Genomic DNA, 22,647 nt, shown 5'->3' with positions numbered 1-22,647 from the left:
CTGATGTTTTTGAGAATATACTGTAGGGGTGAAAGCTGCAGCTGCTACTAATGTGAAGTGAATGGAAATGCTGTCCCCTCAATGCTAATGTAAACCCTGGTTGGATAAGGATTCAAAACTGGATATGAAGATGAAATCTGACGCACAGTTTTAGTATTACAACTGATAAAATAATTGCTGTCTGTGGTTCTACAGTAGGCTATGGTGTAATTGAGCAATATATGAAAAAAAAAATGAAAAAAAAAGAACTATGAACTAGTTCGTTTTTTGGAATTGTGAACTATGAACTGAACTAGTTCATTTTAAAATGTGTGAACTGAACTTTGAACTAGTTCACGTAGAAAGAGAACTTTCCCAACACTGTATATATATATATATACACATCCATACATATAGATTTTTTTAGTATTTTGAAGTAGTTTTGTTTTCAGACACGCACCGGGAAATGGAATATGTATGGCTAGGGGGGTTGGGTTTGCACTATATGCATCATGCGTCTTGGACAGTCCACCGAAATGTAGCACGAAGTGATCGTTTCCGCCCAGCTCCCCTCTCCACCCTCCCTCCCTCCCCCTCCACTCCCTCCCCCTCCACTCCCTCCCTCACTCTCTCCTCCCCCCGGTGTCGTAGGAACAGCGCTGCCGCCTGCTATCCAACATGGAGTAGTGAGAGAGATGGGGCTCTAGCGGGGCCACCCCTCGGCAACAGCGGCGAAGACGCGCTTTTTTCTTACGCACAACTGGAAGCGGAGTCGTCGGTGAAAACATGCGCCTTAGGACTTAAAAAAAACAAAAAACAAAAACCGGAGCGTGTGTGAGGGAGGGAGAGTGTGAGTGTTTGTGTGTGTTTGGTGGTGGGGGGGTAGAGAGAATCAAGAGCTGGATTCGGAAACCAACATTTAGCAGTGCAGCCTGCGTTTCTCCACTGATTGGGTATTAAAGTTCCACACGGAGGAGAGGAGGTTCATTTCTTTTTTCCTCCAAAAGAAAAACAGCGTGGCTCCAGGGGAGGAAAGAAGGAGAAGAAGAGGGAGAATTTCAGGGAGAGAGAGGAGAAAAAAAAAAGGGCTGTCGAGGGCAAAGCCCGAGAGCCGACACTCGCACAAAGGCGCAGGGGGGATTTATGCGCAATCGGACACAGGATCGGAGGTGGAAGAATGACGAGTGAAAAGTATGCAACCGCCGTGGTACATTACCTGAGGTGAAACGAAAAAATGATAGAGGAAACACACCCAAACGAGTAAGTAATACTGCTTAAAGACCCCCCCCCCCCTTTTTTTTTTTCTTTTTTCTCTGTGCTTCTAAGTTGGAGGTGCTTGGAGCAATGTGCAAACTCCCCTTAGAATCTATAGACTGCTTCTACTTATCATATCTGCTTGTGTTTATGCTGATCTAATGCTTCAACTGTGTGCGCTTTTTAACTATTTTTGTTTGATTTGTTTTTATGCCCCCCCCCCCTATATTGTGTTGAAGACTACAGTCTAAAGAAGGCGAGAGAGAAAGGAGAAGGAGAGGAGGGGGAGGAAGGGGGGAATAAGCGTGGGTGGATCGGAAACATTTTCTGAAAGGATCTCAAGCGAGAGCGCAGCAGCGAGGCCCTGTTGCAGCGTAACTTGGGAACTCAAACACGCCGAGCAGGCTGCACCCTTACAAAAAAAAATAAGTACAAAAACTAAATAAAGAAAATAAAGATAGAGGAACCACTGCTGGGATTTGGGGCGCAGTTAGTTGCGCCAAAACGGCGGCTGCGCGTTTTATTTTTACGCTCCTCTTGTGTTTGGTCACATCTGTGTGTTTGCTTCCAACCGAAGGGGGGAAGTCTCACAGGATATGAGATATCCGATATGCCTCTGCCGCCATCTCTTTCTCAATCGCACCTCATTTGCATAGCCTGCCGCGCTCCATTCATAAAAAAAAGAATAGTTGGTAAACGGATTGGAAACGACGGCTGATTTCCACAGGGAAGAAATGTTGGATCTGATTCGATTTTTTTATGTGCGCCACGCAGGATCGTTTTATTTATTTATTTTTTTTTGTGTGTGTGTGCAAAATGTAGGCCCACGGACCTGTTTACACGACACCAGTGGGTCGGTGTTTAAAAACCAAGCGGTACGGTTATATTAGAGTCTTTCTGTGGTGCGCGCCAGGCTGGCCGCTGGACATGCCTGCGCGCCTGTGTTGGTGTGGTGGTGGGGGGGGGGTTTGGAAGGGCGAAGGGCACCGGATGGGGGGATGTTTGCGCTGCGGTGGCGTGAGGCCGGCCCATTCATAAAAGCCCTCTAACCTTAAACGCGTCCCCATTCATGCCTGCTGGCAGGCAGCGTGGTAGTCAGCATTGGCTCTCTGAGCGTCTGTCCTCCGATCCCACAAGGAGAAGGAGGCAGTCAGCTGGCACTGCCCTGCGCTACAAAAATAAATTTTAGGAGCTTAAAAATATAGATCAATAAAATAAATCTGTGTTTTAATCAAAACATGAGTTTGTGTACCAAACTTAAATCATTTGAATGGAATTATTAAATATTCGTAGCTTCCTTTTCATGTTAAAATATAACAACAAATCTGTTTTTAAACTAGAAGGAGGTTGGTCTGAGATTAGATTAGATTCAACTTTACTGTCATTACACAGGTACAAGGCAACGAAATGCAGTTTAGGTCTAACCAGAAGTGCAATAGCAGCAAGTGCAGGATAAATAATGGGTTTCTACTGAATAAGTTTAGAGATGAATACCATTATAAACAGAATCTTTCTAATAGATGAATATAATATATAGATAACTAGTGTTATAAACTAAATTTACAGCTGCATATGTACCGAATAAAATATACAGGTGGATATTACTATAAAAAGGGTTTTTGCAGTTATGTACAATAGCATATATACAGATGGATTTTACTATAAAATGAATAAATAAAGTTTGGACAGAAGCTATCTAAATTATAGCGCAGTGGAAGATAATTGCATATTACAGTTAAGTGAGATTCTTACACTATTATGATACCTGCTTTAGTGATTACTGGTGGAACCTGCAATATCAGAATAGTAAAAGCAATAAATCATAGTTGGTTTTTTTGGTGTCATGATCAGGCTCTCTGTGTCTTCAGTATGTTGGTTGAAAGTTTTTCGAAAGTAATGTAGTAGGAAATTAATACTGCTATGTTTTGTTTTTTGTTGTTTTAATTGCAAAAATAGCATACGCTAGCCAGAAGTATTTTATTCAATGAAATCTGTTTTTTCAGATGGAAATATTGCTTTTGCTCTATAGTGAGGTGGACTACATATCACATGGTTCTGTTTCCTGGAAACTCGTAGCTAAACAGATGTTTTATTAGTTTGTGCAAGTTTTGTCAGTATAGCATCGATGGCATACAGCGTGCTTTCACTTTTTTGTAGTATTTGCACAAATCTTAAAAAAAAAGTATACCGTATAGAATAGTCCAAATTATGATAAAACAGCATTATAATTACAATGTAATAACAATTGTGAGTTTTCTTCCATAAAATCACAGTCTATTTTTCACTGATGTTTTTTTTTTTCTTCTAAACACTCTATTCGGTGTTTGTTATAAGGAAATGGAGTAGTAGCTTTCTCTCACCCAGCTGACCAGCAGTGCACAGCAGCAGCTGGAGGAGAAACATGCACAACCTTGTCAGTGCAGGGCTTCATTGGGTGCCGCATTGCAAGGGCTTTACCTTTCAGAAACAGTTATGTTGCCTTGAAAGGATGTGATACCTAAAAAAAAAAGAATGAGTCAGAGATAAACTATTGTCTCTTTAGTTTATTTAGCATTGTTTATTAAATAATCATTGCAAAATAAATCTTTTCCCCCTGCATACAATCATTGTATGTGTGTATCTATGTGTAATTTCTGGTTCAGGATAGAGTTTGTCTGTGCACAGTGGCTCCAGAAGCACTAACTCCAGCTCTAATTTAGTATCTTTGAAGCTCCCCTGAATTGTTGCACTGCCTTTGCTTGACGGTCCAAATTGCGGTTGTGGTTGTTTTTGTTGCTGGCACGGCTTCTCCTACCACAGTTTGTCCTTCCACTCAACCTTCTATAACTATAGCTATAACGTTTCTACGATATTCTAATTTTCTTAAGCAACCGCCAATTTGAGGTTCCATTGTTGGTAAGCCATTTTCATCAAAACTTAAAGGGGAAGAAAGCTGGAATATTACACTCTTTGTTAAGAATCTAAACTAACCATTTTCTGAGTTGAGATACAAAAAAGAAACACACATTTTTCAGAATTATTAAACAAACTATATTTGCATACAGACAATTAAACTGCAATATACTTCTAAAATATGTATCTAAATATAAAAGGAATATGCAATCATAAACTGTTTTCTTTTCCATTTAAAAAATATGGAAAGCATATTTGCAATCAATGCACAATTGGTATGATCAGTATGCCACAGAAAAAACAGCATTCGGATATGTTGTCAATACTGCTATGCTAATTTCACAGCAAATTCAAAAGCTCCAAAAATCTAAAAAAAAAAACAGATTAGCAAACACAAAAATGAGATCAACACACAAACCCCATAATGCAAGCAATGAAAAAATGCTGCTAGTTTGAAAAAAAAAAAAAAACGGTTGCAAATTAAGAGAAGCTGAGATCACAGAAAATGGAGCACAGCAACAAATAAAGCTGCTGCGAAACGATGCTAAAAAAAAAAAACATGCAAAAGAAAAAACTGCTGCAGGTAGAAGAAAACCCACCGCCAGTAAAGATAAACTGCTAACTAGTGTCATATAATGGGAGTTCTCCAGACCACGAAGGGAAGACAATTATGAAATCACATTGAGAAAAGCTTCCTTAGTAAAGGCATAAAAAGATGCAAAGAGAGATTAATTATTTCAAATGAATAAAATAAAATAAAAACCTATCCTTGCTTCATTTTCTCTTCAGATTTATCTAACCTAGTAATGTTTATGTTTTGATCCCATATAAGTTCATAATCGTCTCCCACTAGTGGTCTGGAGCACTTCAGTTATGCTGCGATAATTTGCAGGTTTTCTAAACTTGCTGTTGGTTTACCTGTTTGCAGCATTTTTTCTCAACATGCATTTAGTGTGGATGTGTTGCTATTATTGTTGTGTTTGCTGGTCTAACTTTTGAGTTTCCTGTTTAAATAATGTATTTGCACTGCGTTTTGACCCCTCAGCCACCGTACAAGTTGGCCTTTAATCAGCCGCACGTGTCCCTACATATAAAATATTCAGAACAATTTGGAAAATTTCAACATTGTAATACATATATTACACACACATATATATATATATATATATATATATATATATATATATATATATATATATATATATATATATATATATATATATATATATATATATATATATATATATATATATATATATATATATACATATATATATATACATATGTATATATACATATGTATATATATATGTATATGTTTACCATGAAAAATGTGTCATGTAAAGCTAAACAGTTACTGAATTAATGACTAATTTTTTATTTTATTTTTTATCCATTCAGTTAGTAGACATATGTTAGGCTCCTTGGGGTTTAAAATCTCGGGTGATCTGAATGGTTATTTATAGGATTTTTAATTTATTACTTGAAGTACTTGAGGTATTTTTTCTGAAAACAATTCCCTTTAAACATGTGACCTTTTTTTAAGAATTTATCCTTTTATTGGATTAGGTCTGAGTGATATGGCTTAAAAATGAAATTTCTTTGAATTTTTTAAATACCAATTCTGGTTATTGGATTGTTTTCCTTTGATTTAGTCTCATGAAAAGATATTTAAAATGATAGAAATAACTTTTAAAGACTTGCTTTTATTTCAGTCAGCAGGACTGGGAGTTAACCTGAATTCAAAGTGCAAGTAAACCCAAGCTGTGTAACATGCTTGTAAAACAAGGTGGCAGGTTTGTTTAACACCCAAAACGTTTGCAGGTAGTGGTGTTACACAATGAGCCAGTTTATGGGATAACATCTAAGATCAAAAAGTGATAGGTTAATGTTACAAAGGAGTGCATAGGTGGGGAAAGAAAATTTAGATAAAAAAAAAAAATCCTAAACGGCAGATTTGTTTTAATCCATAAGATCCTTTTATTTATTTTTTTGCTGATCTCTTCGTCGAATGAAACCATGCTATCTGTAATAGAAGTGTTTTTCTTGTTACAAATTATTAATTCTATTTTATGCAGGTTTTGTTTTCTAAAGTAAAGTCACTTATAGGATTAAGGCAGGATTAGAATATTAAGACCTACCTAATATGCTTGTAGTGTCACGTGTTTTATAAGGTTCGTACACAGCAACACTTGTGTCTCGCCTTTTTGCAATTTCAGCATTTCATTATCTGCCCTCTCTTGACTCGCTGTCCAGTTGTTGATCCATTTGTTTATCACCTGCACAGGCTGTGAAGTTGTTTGTTCTTAAAAGGTTGTTATCTTTGTCATATCCCTTGTTAGGAAGTAGCTTTTCTCCCCTCAGGACACGTATTACCCTTCATGAACGTGGAATACACTTAGTAAAAATAAAAAAAAGGAGCAGAGGATGTATTGATCCAGTGTGAGCTGCTGCCCAGTCAGCATGTGCACAGTCAGTATTGGACAGGAGATGCTCGGTGACATTCAGCTAAGGTCGACATGGAGTTGAAACCGAATCTATTCCTGAAATAAAAAGCTGTCATGAAGTGTGGAACACAGCAGCGAGGAGTTAGACGGCCGGTATGTTCCCTCAGCAGGACTGTCCTGTTTCTTGTTCAGATCGTTTTCTAACTTTGCTGAAACTGATATGAACCAGACAGGAGTGAGAGAAAACTCTCAACCTAAACCACCATAGAAAGTGGATTTGTTGTTGCAAGCTATTGTTAAAAGAAAGTCTAGTTTGCACTTTGCCCTTAGACACGTAGCTCTTACAGCAAACATGTAGGAGAAGCTTGGATTATGAGCCAATGATTCAAATTTTTGGCCTTACATTTGTAGGTTGGACTGAAGAATGTGCTTTTAAAATCTCTTCTTCTGGTGAATATTAGCTAAAGGATGGACAGCAATGCTTAAAACTTTATGTTAATAATGTGACCTTTCATACACCTGGAAAATGCGCACAGAGGAAGAAGTTTTGGGGGTTTCCTGATGCTATCAAGCAGCTTTGTTCATAAATATGTCTTTTTAAACAGAAACATAGGCATTTGAAAAACAAAATATTACTGATCCAAGGGGGAAAAAATCGTATCTAGATTTGTAAAGCAAGTGGATGCATTTTTATTTCCTTTTTTTATATATACCTTATGTCTTCAAAGAAAAAGAAAAAGGCTAATTAAAAAATAAAACAGAAAGATAAATAAAGCGGAGTTATTTTTTCCTAAAGTCAAACGGATGTTTCCAAGATGTTAACTGTCAGAAATGTATTTTTTTGTTAAGTGCACGAGTGCAATAAAAACCAAAAACCATTTAACAAACTGGAAGCCAGTGAAGCGAGGCCGACACTGCTGTTGTATCGACACGTTTGTCTGTATTTTTTAAAGACAAGTGGCTTCATTTTGTGCCAGAGGCAGACATCGAAGTGATGAGGAGGCCTTAAAATGAATGGCATGTGTTGAAATGTTTTTTTCTCGGATGGATAAACACACTCAGCATGTCCACAGATAACCTTCCTTTGCAGAGCCTTGGTATTTTTTTATTTGCCCCTCTGTATTCCCCCTCCACAGGCCCACGCATGCACGCACACATCACATGGAACAGATGCTTTCCACAGAGTTTCCTGTGTTTCACAGAGAGGCTCATCACTGCTTGCTCTCCGAAGCCTTTAGGCCATATAATGGCCCAAGCTGTTTATATCAGGAGACCAAACAATGGACCTAGATTGTCTTCCCCCCTTTTTTTTTCATAAATCTGTGCTCATCAGCTGACTCGATGACCAAGATTATAATAGCTCAAGTATTCACTCTCTTCACTGTTTCTTTCCCCCCTGGTAGAGCATGTATACAACGGCTCATAGGATGTTTGCAGATAGCTCCCACTCTTCTCTGCATCCCAGTAAATGAACTCCATGAACTTTCAGTTCTTCAGGAAGTATTTAGCTGGTGTTACACCATAGTTAGCTTCAGGCCCAACTTCAGGGTGTGTTAGTGAATTTAATTTATAAGGTGTTCAAAGCTGAGATAGCATTTACGGCATTTCATGATTTGTTTTTTTTTCTTCCAGTAACAAGATAAAATGACTTATTTGGCAGATTTAAAGCTAGGTTTTAACATCGGTGTGTTTAGCTATTATCTCACACTTACAGTTCTGGTAGGGATACACGGATGCAGTAAATTGTGGCATCAACTTTAGCTGTGTTTTTGTTTTTTCAAATTTGAATACGATGCTAGGTCAGCTCCACTACACTTTAACACTCCACATGTTGCCATTTTGTCTCTTCAAACATCTTTTTTCTGCATCTACCTGCTTTTTAACATCTTATTTCCCAATTTAGGCCTTTGACTCCCATGAAACGTGAGATTCTGATTTCTAACCAAACCAAATGGCCACAAGTGACCTACTGCTGGTATTTATCTTTGAAGACATGTGACTAGATTTACTGACAGTGAAAAAGGGGAACATTATATATCAAAACATTTAGGTGGTATTGTGCTAAGGAGGATACTATAAAGTCAACTTTTCCATTTCTAACCCAAGTGAATATGGTAAAGACCAAAGGTGGTAAATTATTGCATAATTTGAATAGACTGCAAACACCGCAGTCTTCCTCCAAAACAGTGGGTGCTGCTACTTAGGCAATGCCTCTTGATTATTCACTTTAGTTGAAACAAAATAGCAACAAATAATACAATATTTTGAATGTATGTATCATATATGCACAGGTGAAAGTATATAGCTTCTACTGAGCTACTGCATATACTGTGATATTTGAAATTTTTAATAATTTAAAGCATTTAGTAGCAGCAAAACTTTCAACTTGAAGGCTGCTAGCTATTCATTTTAAAGGCACAATAAGTCATCAATCAAAAATGTATTGACTATTTATATATATATATATATATATATATATATATATATATATATATATATATATATATATATATATATATATATATATATATATATATATATATATATATATGCATATGCTCTGGTCACTCTAAACACATCAGGTGACAAACGTAACATGCAGTATGAGATATTTTCCATTTGGAATAGTTTCATTTTACACATTTTAGTTAAAAGGTCAATATAAGTAAATCTTAAGAACTGAGACTGTTTAAGAAATTTTAAGCACATTCTGTTGGTAAAATCTGAACATTATGTGACATTACTCCAACTTTCAACAAACTCTAATATTTAATAGTAGCTTTTTTATGGCTGAAAAAGTCCATATATGCCAAGTGTAGGGAAGCCCTGAGTGAACAGGCTTCCTAGTGTTCATTATGCAAATAATTTTCAGTTGGTTTGATGCCCTGGAGCTGGACCAGAGTTTGTCCAATTAAAAGATAAACCATTGACATCTGACAGTTTATGTAAACGAAGTCCACCTGATCAAACACACCTTACGCTTACGTTGTGTTGGATGTCTGTCAAAAATGCAAATAGGATTAGAGAGCCCCCTTCTGCACTTTCGCCCAGCCCAAAGCGTTAAGTTGAACCAAGGTTAAGCGGATGCAAGGCTTTATTGAGGGTCTGTAAGAGGTTTAGGACCAATCAGCTTAGTTTTAATAAAGTTTGTGTTAACTGGAAGGGGTGCTGAATCACTTTTTGAATACAGTTTCTGGAGCAATACATCAACATTTCAGCAGAGTTGTTGAAAACAAGATCCAGTTTTCCTTGTCTGTGATTTCAACATTTTGGCATTTAAAACATTTGACTCGAGCAGAAAGTTCTCATTCATAGTAGAAAAAGAAGAAATGTTGCACTTTATTTGTGTTGGATATGGTAATGACATCAAAATCCATTTTTCAGCCTTTCAGCTACAACTCAGAAAACAGTGAAGACTTGCTTATTGTTGTGGTGCTAGCTAGGATTAGCATTGGGGCCAATGTCAATGATTTCTTTCAGCTTTTATTTTATTTAAACACACAAAAACATGTTTCAAAATAAATATTTAACAGCTGGGTATGGTTTTAAAAGGTGTCAGCTGTCAAAATTGTGAGGAAATGCTTTGTATTTTCCTCTTTTACTAAGTTCTACATTAGCGGCAGCCATATTGGATGCTAATCATTGGATAGCCCCTCAAGAAAAGTCTAACTTCTGAGTAGAAAGAGAATGACATTGGAGAGACTAACAACTGTTAGGATTTACTAATTTTTATGGTACAAAATGATTAGAACTGCTTTTTTTTGGTAATTATTCTTGCGTATGACTGGCGCGGTTAACATTAGTTACCGTAAATTGTTTTTGATCATCTTTTGGTTTTATCTTCAGCATTTAATTCTTAGTTTAAATCTGAAATGTAAAAAAAAAAAAAATCTTATACCAATGAAAACAAGATGTTCCATATTACAGTGGCAGAAGGCTTCATGTTACTTTATTCTAAAATTAGATGTTGTAAGTAGCTGTGTCCTCTTTCTGCCATAACTTCTTCACTGAAGAGCATTGCTACTGGTGTATCCTGATCGTGCTTTCAGGGTTAAAAAAGCAAAAAATTCTTTCTTTCCAACAAGTATATCATTAAATTAAAATTAAGTTATTCTAACAATTGCAGAATATAAAAAAATAATATATGTGAAACAAGAATAATTTCTAATAGCTGTTATTCAGCTATTTAAAAGTTGATGTTTTCTACATGCTTCATTCCAGTTGAACAGAAAGCGTTTTGAGGAATGGCTTCCTCCCTTCCTCTGCAGATGTTTATCCACCCTTGCTGTTTCAGAGTGAATACAGACCAGTAACGATCTGTGACCAATTGATCAGAGCGCCCTTGCAGTTTTTGCACTGTGACTGGTCAGTTGGCCGTGGCATCTTATCCGTTAACGTCGTTCCCATATCAACTGACGCACTCATTTTAAGCAGCGGCTCGAGCCTTGTGCCGTGCTGACATGTGAACGTTCCACATGGCTACAGCTGATTGACAGAAAGCCGATCAGACTTCCCTTCAGGAAGCTCCGGTGTCAATAGTTGTGAATGAATTCCTTTCACCTCCACCTCCTGACCCTGCGCTTCCTGTCCCTCTGAATGAGAGGTAATGTAATAAAAGAACAAGCAGAGTACAGTGAACTCTATTCTTTTTGTATGTTTGTGTCATTTAAAAAACAACTAATTGTCTTTCAGTGTAGACAAACCAATTTAAGAACCATAGATGCTTACTTAGTCTGCCCTATATAAACAAAAAACACAGATATCACAATTCAAAGTGATGTGAGACAGCAAATTGACATATAAAAACATTGAAAAGCATTTGGTCTGCTTTTTTTATTTTTATTTTCCCCTGTGTGCTATTCAGTTGGCATTACCCTTGTCCTTGCACAAGTGGTATCAGGCAAATGCCTGGAGACACTGTCAGCATTCAGGACATCAGAACAACAAACCAATAATGAAATGATCCTGATTGTGAAGTGCCCTTCAGTCACTTCCTGATTGCAGCAAACAGAGCGTATACTGTGTGCAAAGGGGGTCGTGTGTGTGTGTGTGTGTGTGTGTTTGGTGCTGTTGATCATGCAGAGGCGTGGCCAGTTATTTTTTATCACAGGAAGTATAGCCACCCTTATCACACATGGCTTGACTGGCCTCACCGGCCCGTTTATCTGGCACACATGAGCTGGATTCCACCCCTCTTTGCTTCCAAGCCCTGTTTACTGTTTTATTACAGCCCTGTTGCACAAAGAGATTCTTTGGGTCAACCCAACTCTGGACTACATGCAAAAGCCTGTTTGTTGTGTATACATATAAAGTGGACATGGTGAAAAAGTTATAAACAGCCTCTAATTGTTTCCATGCCATTGTCCAATGCACTCATATTTTGTTTTTATTTTTTTGTAAAGTTTTAAATGAGTCTTTATCAACAGATCTGTCTAGGCTTTTATCTAGTATTTGGCAGCTTTTTTTCTTTTTATAAAATTTAGATTCAACGCTTTTAATGAAACCTTATTGAAACCTGATTAGCCAAATCAATTGTTTTTTAAAAGTAAGGTCTTTAAAGAATTATAAAGACTGGTCTGCTTTGCTAAATACATGCTAAATAAAATACTTTAATGCTAATTTAAGAGATTGATCATGTTAAAATTGATAGAAAGATGCCAAAGCTCACTGGAACTCAAGTCACTATGGGGGTATTTATGAGACGGGGCTGTTGCCATAGCGGCAAGGCTACGGCAGTCAGTTGTTCTGGGTGGCATTACAGCGTTTTTCAGCCGATACTATTACTGGTTGAAGATTCAAATGCAGTACACTCATTAAACATGAGGAGCCCTGCACAGATGGTTTCAGACACAAAAGCTGGATTTTTTAAAATGAGCAGTAATCATATCTTATAGAACTTTTTGTTCTATAACGAAGAAAGGAAACTAAAAAATAGGACCAAAGAGAGGACAGGGTGACCTCTTCATCTGTTGTAACCACTTTTTCTCTGGTTGCAAACCATTTTACCATCAGTTAACACTTTCAAATGTTGTTTTTTTTATATAGATTAGAAATAAAATAAAGAAATTAAAATGCCATTTTAAAGTTTGCAGCTATTTTCCAACCTCTGGTTCAGCAAAACACTTGTTTGTGCCAACATTTTAAAAAAACAGATAATGGATGAAATTTAGAACGGATGTATTGAAACTTACAAATTGTAAAGCGGAGACTGGTATTAAACATTTTTAGCTTTTCCTCATCCTTTATTCTACAGTATAAGTAGGCCATTTTCTCTTGGAATCTGAGTATTTTTCTTGTTCAGAGCAATTTTCCAATATTTAATGGGAGTGTTGGCCTAGTGGTTAGAGCAGTGTGCTTGCGCTCTGAAAAGGTGAGAAGTACCTGGTTCGATCCCCACTGACTGCATGCTTAGTGTCTGAACAAGACACTTAACCCCCAACTGCTTCCCGGGCGCCAAACGATGGCAGCCTACTGCTCCCCAAGGGGATGGATTAAATGCAGAGGTGAATTTCTCCATTTGGTGATCAATAAAGTTAAATTTCTTTACTTTCAAATAATGGAAAATATACTTGATTTAGAAAATTAGTCATCGGTTTTTGATCCGTTTTAGGGTCAGAGGTCTGTTGAACAGCCTTTTCTCTAAAGTATGTTGGGTTCATTGTGACATCATACTATTTTCGAACAAACTTGAAACTCTTGTTTCAAGATGAGCTCAAAGGAGACCGGGTGTCCGGACGCGGCCACAGAGGCTGGTCCGAGACCTGAGACATGGAGTACGTCTTAGCTTCGAATGTCGACAATGGGCGAATATTTGCAAACTGACTCAGCAGAGTTCCTTGCTCTCATTTGTGGATCTCTAGGTCTGTATTCCAATCTGTTGAACCTATGAGTAATTGTTTGATATGCAGTATAAGTGGTATTGCAACAAATACAAATAGCGGGCAATTGGACTTCCGTGACCTTTTTTTAAGACATGGCTGCCTGACACACCCTGCACCCTTTGTCCTGAAAGCTTACAATAAAGTATAAAAGGTCATGATTCATGGATTTCCTGCTGTTATCAGGAATCATGCTATCATCCATCGGAACTGAGTCATCAATCGTGTTTGGTTGTAAAAGCATCAATCTAACACCTGAAAGATGTGTCTAAAACAGTATTTATCCTTTAATTCACAACCACTTTGCTGCTGTTGGGGGAAAAAAGTATGTGTGAGACTTTTTATTATCATGCTGGGTTGTGTACGCATTGATCATTATAGTGTATCTGTCATCTTGTGTCAAAGCGGGTGTCTGTCCTTATTTCAGGATCATCTCATGCAACATTCACATGGACAGAATTAGATTCACAGTTCCTAAACCTTAGTGTGAGTGCATCTGTGCCAAGATGTTTAGTCTCCTCCAAGTGTATTAAAGTAGCGTTTTGCTGCTGGTTGTGGCCGTCTGTGTGTTCCAACCACAGATTATAGGGCCTGTCGGCAGACGGGGCTCTAGACATGGGTCACAAGACAGACCAAAATGTGACAAGTTCATCTCAGAGAGCTGATAGCCTGGATCATGTATCTGAGAGCACGTGTGCCTATTTATTGCAGAATTTAAGGTTTATTTCACTATGTGGGTGGCATGCGTGCGTTGTTCTATATCTAGATGTGTGTGTTTGAGTCACGTAAAGGCAAAACTATGGGTTTTAAACTAACCCTTTAGCTGCCATAAGGCCAGGAACATATAACGACTAACAGGATTTGAAGTTTAAAGTAATCGAGTCCCGGTTTGTTAAATCTAACAAATGGAAAAGACTAGCTTCCTATTTCTTTTTTAAAGAAGAGTTTCTTTAGCTTTAAAGAGTCACAATGGTTTTCCTCTGCTCTACATTTTGCTGCACACTGCCATCCAGCTGGCTGAAGGCCTAAGGTACATTTTAGCCTTGCTTCCAAGAAAGCTGAACAGTTATAGACAAAACACTCATAGGGTAAAAACTAAAGGAGCTCCATGCGTCGTTTTTATAAAAGCAACTGTTTCAAATCTACACATCGAAGGGTATTGTTCAGCAGATGAATACAGGCTAGCTACACGAGCAGGTAGCTTAGCTTTTTTACATCCTTGCATCAGTTTGTTTTAGTTCTTTATTTCTAAAAATGCTGTGCTATACATATGTTAAAAACACTTGGAATCCCCTGCTTAGATCGAGGTATTGGGAACATAAAGAAAAGACATATTTTAGTCACTATTTTATTAAATATGTCAAACACCAGTCTTAATCATTGCTTCTTTTTAAATTTAAATATAAATAATGTGATCATTTTATATATTTTCAAAAGAGAAAATGTTTTTTATTTGTGTCATGTTTTATCGATTGAATGTCAGCTGTCCGGTTGTTCAATAATGGTGCTTATTAGCTTCACAAACTCGAGCAGTTACTGGAAAACATGTTACCCAACAGCACGCATCATTCTCTTTCTATATAACTAGAGGTGACCTCATCGATGCCGTAGACTTGGTATATGATGTCGTAGACTGTGTGGGAGTGCTTTAATTTTGGTTGGTAAGCTCTGGTTCAGTGGTAATTATAAGGGAAGACAAGGTTTGGGGTGTTTGGACCCTTTTAGCTGCATTTTGGCAGCATATGGGCCTTGTTAAGAGTTGGCATTCATGTATGGAAAAAAGGAGGTCTAAGTTTGGGATGTCATTTGTGCTATAGCTGGATTGAGGAGTTTATTTTAGTTGTTTTTATTTAAGGCTTACGGTGATAATCTCTTGTAGGTTCCTGGAACAAGACTATTTATTCCTTTGATGGAAACTGCAACCCTTTTTATGCTCTTGGTTGGTTATTTCACTCTAAAATAGCAAATAAAGCCTATTTTCTAATCAGTTTTTGCCTTTTTTATTTTACCATAAAATAGGTGTGTTGCTTCTCACTGTAATTTAGCTTGTCAGCTTGCAGTTACTTTAGTTTGTTAATGGAAATTCAGTTCAGTTGAAAAATACTTTATTTATCCTAAAGGGAAATTAAATATTGCATTAAATGAGGGAACCATTGCGGATTCTCTTTCAAATTGATCTTATTTCCTTTGTTGCTTTTCAAGTTTTCTAGTGGCACAAAGGAAGGTGAATGATTTTTGGCCTACGCCCATCTAGCTTTTGACATGAAAGTAACAACAGACATGACACAGCTAAACGGGCCTCTACCAATAACAACACTAAACCTCAATTTAGTCTGTTTATTACATCTTATCTGAAAGCATCAGTTTAAGTCGCAGCGTCCATACTTTCTCACACTAAAGGTTGATTCTGTGGTTGCTTTTCTGTAAGGGCTGTTTGTCTGCTATCACCCAGTCAGCCATTCTGTCATTCAGTCACTTTTCTGAATGTGTGTGGGTGGGAGCTGGTGAACCAGTTTTGCCACCTGTATGTGTGTGTCTGCATTAGATCCTTTGCACTATCTGAAAGCTAATTCTACCCGTTCTCATTCACTCCCGCGCTTCCTCTCCACCTCCATATCTCTTTTTAATGTCCCTCTTCACATGCCCCGTCCCCACCGCCCCACAAAGAGCTTCGATTGAAAATATAAAGGCACATCCTGTTATTGTCAGGTCATTCATGAGGATTGGGATCGTGTCCATTAGGTCCCCATGTGGGTGGTGGCTGCCATGCTAAGACTCGTGCTTTTGCTGCTCACTTCCGCTGTCTCCTGTTTGTTTATTTTTTGTTTTGCTTTGGGTTTTTTTTTTTGTTGGTCACATATTGTTTTGTGTTGCTAAACAGTAAACTGCGGCTGCATGATCTCACTGGTTTTGTATGTGGTTTTGAATGTGTGTCCGATTAAGGCTCCAGCCGGCTGTTGTTTTATCTAAATGATCTGTGGTCTGCGATTTAAAAAACAGTCTTATCTGTTTAATCTGACTAATTCTGATCACATATTGGTTTTATTGTCTGTCAACTTTAATTGTTTTAGTACAGCAACCTTTAAGTTAATAAAAAAAAAAACCTTGGCAAACATTTATTTGCATTTTTTAAAAAGTTAGTAAGGTTACATTAATAAACAAATTTCTTGTGGTATGAAATGGCTGCAGTGTGACGAGCTTAGTAAAATTGTCAGTTTGAAGGTATCACGGTATTAACACAAGAATTTAAAATGCAAATCTACAGCATATAATAATTCCTTTAAACAGGAAAAAAGATACACTTTGACTAATACAAAATATGGAATAATTTTCTATTTGCAACGATATTTATTTTTCATTTTCTAGCCGATATAAAGATTACCATTGTAATTTACTACTGATTTAAATGTGCTTCTTTGTTGAATATGATAAATTTTTCCCATTTTGTTGAATAAACACAATTACAATAGGTGTTTTAATTTGTCAAACGACTAAGAAACAAGCTAGCCTGCAATCTGCTGCTTTACAGACAACTTATAGCTTTTTGTCCAGGTTTATTGAGACATGCAACAACTCGTTTAATTTTTCTTGCTAGTTGCAGGATTGTGTGATCTATCCTTCATTATGACAAAGTGTATGTATAGTAAAGCTTTTTAAAGGGCTTGAAAACATTTATTAAAAAAAAGCTTTTTTTGTAGTTTTAGACCTGTACAACCATGGTGGAAAATAAACAAGTGTCTCTTTCAGATTTAGATTTTTATTTCAAACAAAATATGATAGCAGTTGCTTTAAATGTTAAAATTCTGGTAATATTGTCTAATTTCATAAAACTGTATATTAACAAGAAATGTGCATTTAAAAATAATTCTACATATTGTCTTTTAACTTACCACTCATATTTGGGACAAAAGATAAAAACATAAACCATATCCTGCAGGATATATGCAATGCAATGCTTCTACAGCAGGAAGTGTTGTAATAGACTACAAAGCAAGTTTAAATAGCAGTAAAGTATGATTATAGATAACAGTTCTTAAAGTGTGAAGTTGGGGGTGTTTTTAGAAAAAGAACACCAATGAACTGAGGAAGCAGCTATCACTCACAGATAGAGCTGTTATGTCTGCATTTGTTAAAAAATAAACTTGTATCATGTTACTAAAAAGGAGTAAAACGTAATTGCTTTGATTTTTAGTGGTTTTATTAGCCGAGTTCAAACTGCTGTACCTGCATGATCTCATTTATCTACCCATATAATACCAATATAGTGAAAGGCTGTAAATTATTGCACCATTCGCTTAATTGTATAATAATCACATAAATGTCATGCTGCATGCATGATTTTTACAAAATGTATTACTTAAAAGCATAATCGCTGACAGTCAGGGGTTGAACATTGATCCCTGAGTGTGTGTGTTTTAATGCTGACTTATTCTGGTGCAACACCTCCCACATCAGTGAGGGCCAAGCAAAGTCGTGACTTGCGACGCCCTCAAACAGTCTGCCAGGGTGAGAATCTGGTGCTGGACTAAAACTTTTGTGGCTTTAAGTCCATTTTGACTTTGCAAAGAAATCTGCTAAAAGAAATGCAGAATCTTTGTCTTTATGAATCCAAGGGCTTCCAAAAAAATACTTGTAGGAATATCAAACACCCTTAGGAGGAAGATATGTGCATAAAGTGCAGCTAGTGGAAGAAATGGTCCGTTCCATTCTGGAAGGATGTGATTGAATCAAGGTTAAAATGTTAGTTTTTATTTTATTTTCTATGTTTTTTGGTGAGTGGTAGCCTAGTGGTTAGGGCATAGAGCTTAGAATCTTGAGTTTCTGAGTTTGAGCCCCACTCCCACAGACTGCCACTCTGGGTCTCCGAGCAAAGACCCTTTACCCCACACTGCTCCCCAAGGGGATGAGTTAAATGAAGAGTTAAATTTAAATTATTACTACATATTTCTTTATTTGTTAGCAATGTTTTTATTTAATTATTATTTTTTGACTCTTGGTTCTGTTCTCATTTTTGGTGTAACTGCAGGCGGTAGTTACTCTGTATATTTTACCACATATAAGCAAATTAGAACCTACTGTAACAAAACAAGCATGCGATAACTGATTGAGTAAATTTTTTAATCTGTATGATTGAGTTCATCTAAGGTTTATTTTTTTCTGTGTGTTCTTAAAGTATTCAGATACTTAGAACTTCCCTTTCCATTAATCTTTCACCTCTGATTTCCTTCCAGTGACAGCTACATCGTGCGTGTGAAAGCGGTGGTGATGACGCGGGACGATTCAAGCGGCGGCTGGCTGGCTCAAGATGGAGGGGCCCTCAGCCGGGTGGGCGTTTGTCGCCTCCTTCCCTCAGAGGTGACGCATCTTTCTGGCTCCAGCACTTCCCAGTTCGTCATCCGGGGAGAGCGGCTGCGTGACAAACAGGTAAAACCCTGCTGGATGCAGGTTAGCTGAATACTAAAATAATAGAATTATAATCTGGATTTAAGATTTAGCTTCTTAACATGGTGATATAGAGAAATGAGCAGCTTGGTAGAGGTCTGCTTTGGTAGAGTGTCACTGAGTTGTTATTGGCCGGATGCGCAGGTGATCCTGGACTGTCCGCTGAGGAAGGATATAGTGTACACCATTGCAATGCCCACATTTCACCACTGGAAGGTGGAGGACCGGAGGTGTGGCTTGTCCTTCCAGTGTCCAGCTGATGGCAGAGCTTTCGACCGGGGGGTGCGGAAGGCAATAGAGGACTTGGCTGAAGGTATGCTGTGCTTCAATGTAGAAGTCATCACTGTTTCAGTAGAAGAGCAACTAAAGATGCACCAAACAATTCGCCTCATTAATGGAACCAGACAATTGGTTGGAAACCGGAACCTTGTTATCGGTTGCCTAAGCTCTACCAGGTCCCACTAACAGCACCGCTCTTCAGTTCGGATGCTCTGACTGAGGGAAAAAAACAGCTTTAATTTAGTTAAAATAATATATTTCTTACCTTTCTGTAATGGCGTCAGTCTTTTGGGTCACGTGACCAATTCAGCTATTGACCAGATCCTTTTAAAGTAACATACAATGGCGTAACGACACAACGATAGGCCCGTAATCATCATTATCTGGTTGGGCCCCATATGAAGTACAACACATGATAAAGGTTCAGGATTTGACGAAAGTTCCATAAATCGGCCAAGAAGATACAATTATGCAATTCCCACTAGCATATGATCACACGTGGAAAATAGTGACTGCGCACCTTGAATGGAACCATTGGTGACAGCGCACCACCACATGTTACAGACATCCCAAGTTCCAAAAACTCATTTCAGGGAAATGCTTATCGAAGCATGGTTTCAATCTATGCTCTAGGTTACCCATAATTCCAAGTCGTAGTTTAAAAAATAAAACACTTAAATACGTTGTTCTTTTAAGATCTTTATCGCGGTTTGAAACATTATATGAGTGTATTTTTTACCAACCGCCTAATGAAGTTATTAATATAGTAATTAAAAGTACTACTGCTTTCTGGCATGTGTTGCGGTATAAATACGGTCAGTCATTTCAGTATCAGGTGGGTTTAAGAGCAATTTTTCTCACCATTACATCTGCTAAGAGACGTCCTAGTTTACAATTGTGTATATCTTAACTTAAGCCACTACTTTGGTCAAACGTTGCACAGTGTTTCTTAGGTCATTTGTTAATGCTTAAATAATTAAATAGTTATTAATTTCAGAAATGTTTATCAGACATCTTTATTTCGCCTCTGCTCATAATTTAGATTATTTTTTAGAGAAATTTGATTACATTTTGGTATCAGCAGATCAAAGCTTTGCAAAAACCCAGAAATATAAAGTCGTCCAGAAAACCATGATGGGTGCATCTCTGCCTAAAACAGTGTTTGTTTTTTCCCCAGTGAAGTTAAGAGTTTTAAAAAAGAAAGCAAGACAAGGAAAAACACCTTGCTGATTCATGACTGTTTTAGTAGGTGGCGACCTAAACAGGACGGGTAAAACCAGTCGGTCCTGGTGAGGACATGAATGAGTTTAAAGTATGTGGAGAAACGTGTAACCTGTCAACTAATAATAGTTATTCTGAAATGTTGATGGGTGACAGGATGTTTTTCTTTTTACATCCAGAGATGGTAAAGCAGAATGTTTGTGTTTTCTGCAGGTTCAACTGTCTAAACAGTGACATGCAGACTGAAATGGAAACTATAGCTGCAATTTCAGAGCTGCTCACTTTCATGTTTTTCTCTTCATAGGCTCCACAACCTCCTCTACAGCGCTCCAGAATGAGGGAGAACTGGGAGACGATGACGTTTTCACTGTAAGCATTTTATAAAACATCATTAAATGCATGTTGAATCCACATAGTCTTAAAAAATGGATCAACAAATGAATGTTGGTATTTTTGTGTTTAAAACCTTTGTAAAGGTCATGTTGCTTTTGCACACTGACTCAGTCATGCTGCTGATTTTAGGGAGGACGTTTGTGGTTGCCTTGCGCCATGCTGGTGTTTTTGTTAGAGGGGGTCAAAGTTGATGCATCTCTGAGTGGAGCAGCAGAGGAAGTCTCGGTGCCCCGTGCTAAGTCACTGCTTTCGTTTTTACAAAATCAGAGGCGGGGGTGGGAAGCATTTGCCTCACCCAAAAAGAAGGAAATACATACCGTATAGAAATGGCTCTTCAAAGTATGGATGCTCAAAATGATTTTATTGTGGTTTTGTACTTTGAAGTATAAGTTAGCTGTGGGTTCTACCTCAGGGTAACGTGTGATGTGAAGAGGAAGCTCAAGATGGAAGCTGGTTTGGTTTCTGTCAAAAACTAACAAATATGGCTGTTAACTTTTTTTTTTTTTTTTTTTTTCCCAACATTTTCATGAACAACAAATAAATATTTAAAAACTGAAGCATTTGAATATAATCAACCCCTTATCAGGACATGTTCAACTTCTAGATGCTGCCTTCAGGTCCTGTAGGTTGGAAGCATTTTGAATTTGCAGAAGCTTATAATTTAGGGAGTGGGACTTGATCTCTGCGGAAGTGCATCTTTTATCACAATCACCACATCTAAACAGAAGTAGATACTTAGCAGCAGTGCTGGTCGGTCAGGTAATGGTGTTGCTGCATTTTTCTTTAGTTTATGGTGTAACGATGTATAAAGCAGCTGCTGCAACACACAGGGCGTTAGGGTTAGATACAACAGGGCGTGCTCGGTCTGATCACATTGTTCGAACAACATTCTGGGAGCTGGTGGCTCTGAATCTGTGATTTCTGATGTTGTTCGACTTAAATGGAGTCCAGATCAAAAATGGAAAATCCCACAATCCTTTGCCCTGATTCTAAACTTGTACTATAAATACAGATACTTTAAAACGAGTCAAAGAGCCCAAAGTTTAGAGAAATTAACATTCCTCTTCTGTTATGTATACCTGCCTCAGCAGATAGATGGAGCGTGGGTCATTTGTGTGTCGGGCCCTCTTTACCTTAAGTTAGCATAAAGTGTTGTAATCTGACACCGAAATGCGGGGTCACAAGGTCACTTGTCCCACTATCCTACCAAGTCCCTCTGTGCACGCTCACACATAGTCTATCTTTGCACCCTCCCATTTGGAAGGGAGAGCAGCAGCCGAGCAGCTGTTTCCCAGCTTAGTGCAGGGCTGGTGATTTACGAGAGGAAGTTCCTCGTGGTTCATCTTTGACTCGAGCTGTCTGTTAAAGCCAAGACTAATAGGTGCTCTGCTGGGAGAGCACAGCCACCACAGAGACGCACACAAACACATGAGCAGGAGCGCAGAGGTGAGGCTTGAGCGGAGGGGAGGCGTGTGAGGCAGGGGGGGCGGGTGTTCAGGAGCACTATAGGAGGTTTTAGTGGAACAAATCTGAAGCAGTTTTTGTTGGCAGTGAAGCTGCATTATTTTTAAAATAAATCACTGCTCATTCATCTCGCAGCCTATGATAAAAAAAACGTCTAAAATAAAATGATCTACTCGATGGTTCCATTTTAGAGGTGGCTTCATTTGATTTGTTTGACAAGCACAAAGCCCTCCCTGTTCGATTTGGGGATCCAGCTCAAGCACGTTTGAACAAATGTTTTGCATTCCTCCTTTTAAAGGGATGACATTTAACAAAAACTTCCAGCTAAAAGTGAGTCTGTATTTGTAATCGATAAAAAGTGTGACGAAATTTAACAGACTCATAGCTTAAGGCACGTT

The 22,647-nt window shown here is 37.9% G+C and overlaps 1 protein-coding gene across 1 annotated transcript in view; it reads left to right on the top strand.

The window, feature by feature from the left end:
• Positions 1-614: 614 nt before the first annotated feature.
• The window catches only part of LOC119798090 (sprouty-related, EVH1 domain-containing protein 2-like), a 29,806-nt gene continuing 7,773 nt past the window's right edge, over positions 615-22,647 (top strand). The window contains exons 1-4 of the mRNA XM_038307433.1: positions 615-1,239; positions 18,682-18,874; positions 19,037-19,205; positions 20,697-20,761. Of these exons, the coding sequence (XP_038163361.1) occupies positions 1,214-1,239; positions 18,682-18,874; positions 19,037-19,205; positions 20,697-20,761 (453 nt within the window). The 5' untranslated portion in view covers positions 615-1,213. The remainder of the gene's footprint in view (positions 1,240-18,681; positions 18,875-19,036; positions 19,206-20,696; positions 20,762-22,647) is intronic.

The sequence above is a fragment of the Cyprinodon tularosa genome, unplaced genomic scaffold (assembly GCF_016077235.1).
Source record: "Cyprinodon tularosa strain WSP-4 unplaced genomic scaffold, ASM1607723v1 ctg61, whole genome shotgun sequence".
In the NCBI taxonomy this organism is placed as follows: Eukaryota; Metazoa; Chordata; class Actinopteri; order Cyprinodontiformes; family Cyprinodontidae; genus Cyprinodon; species Cyprinodon tularosa.
This window is presented reverse-complemented; position numbering and strand designations above follow the sequence as displayed.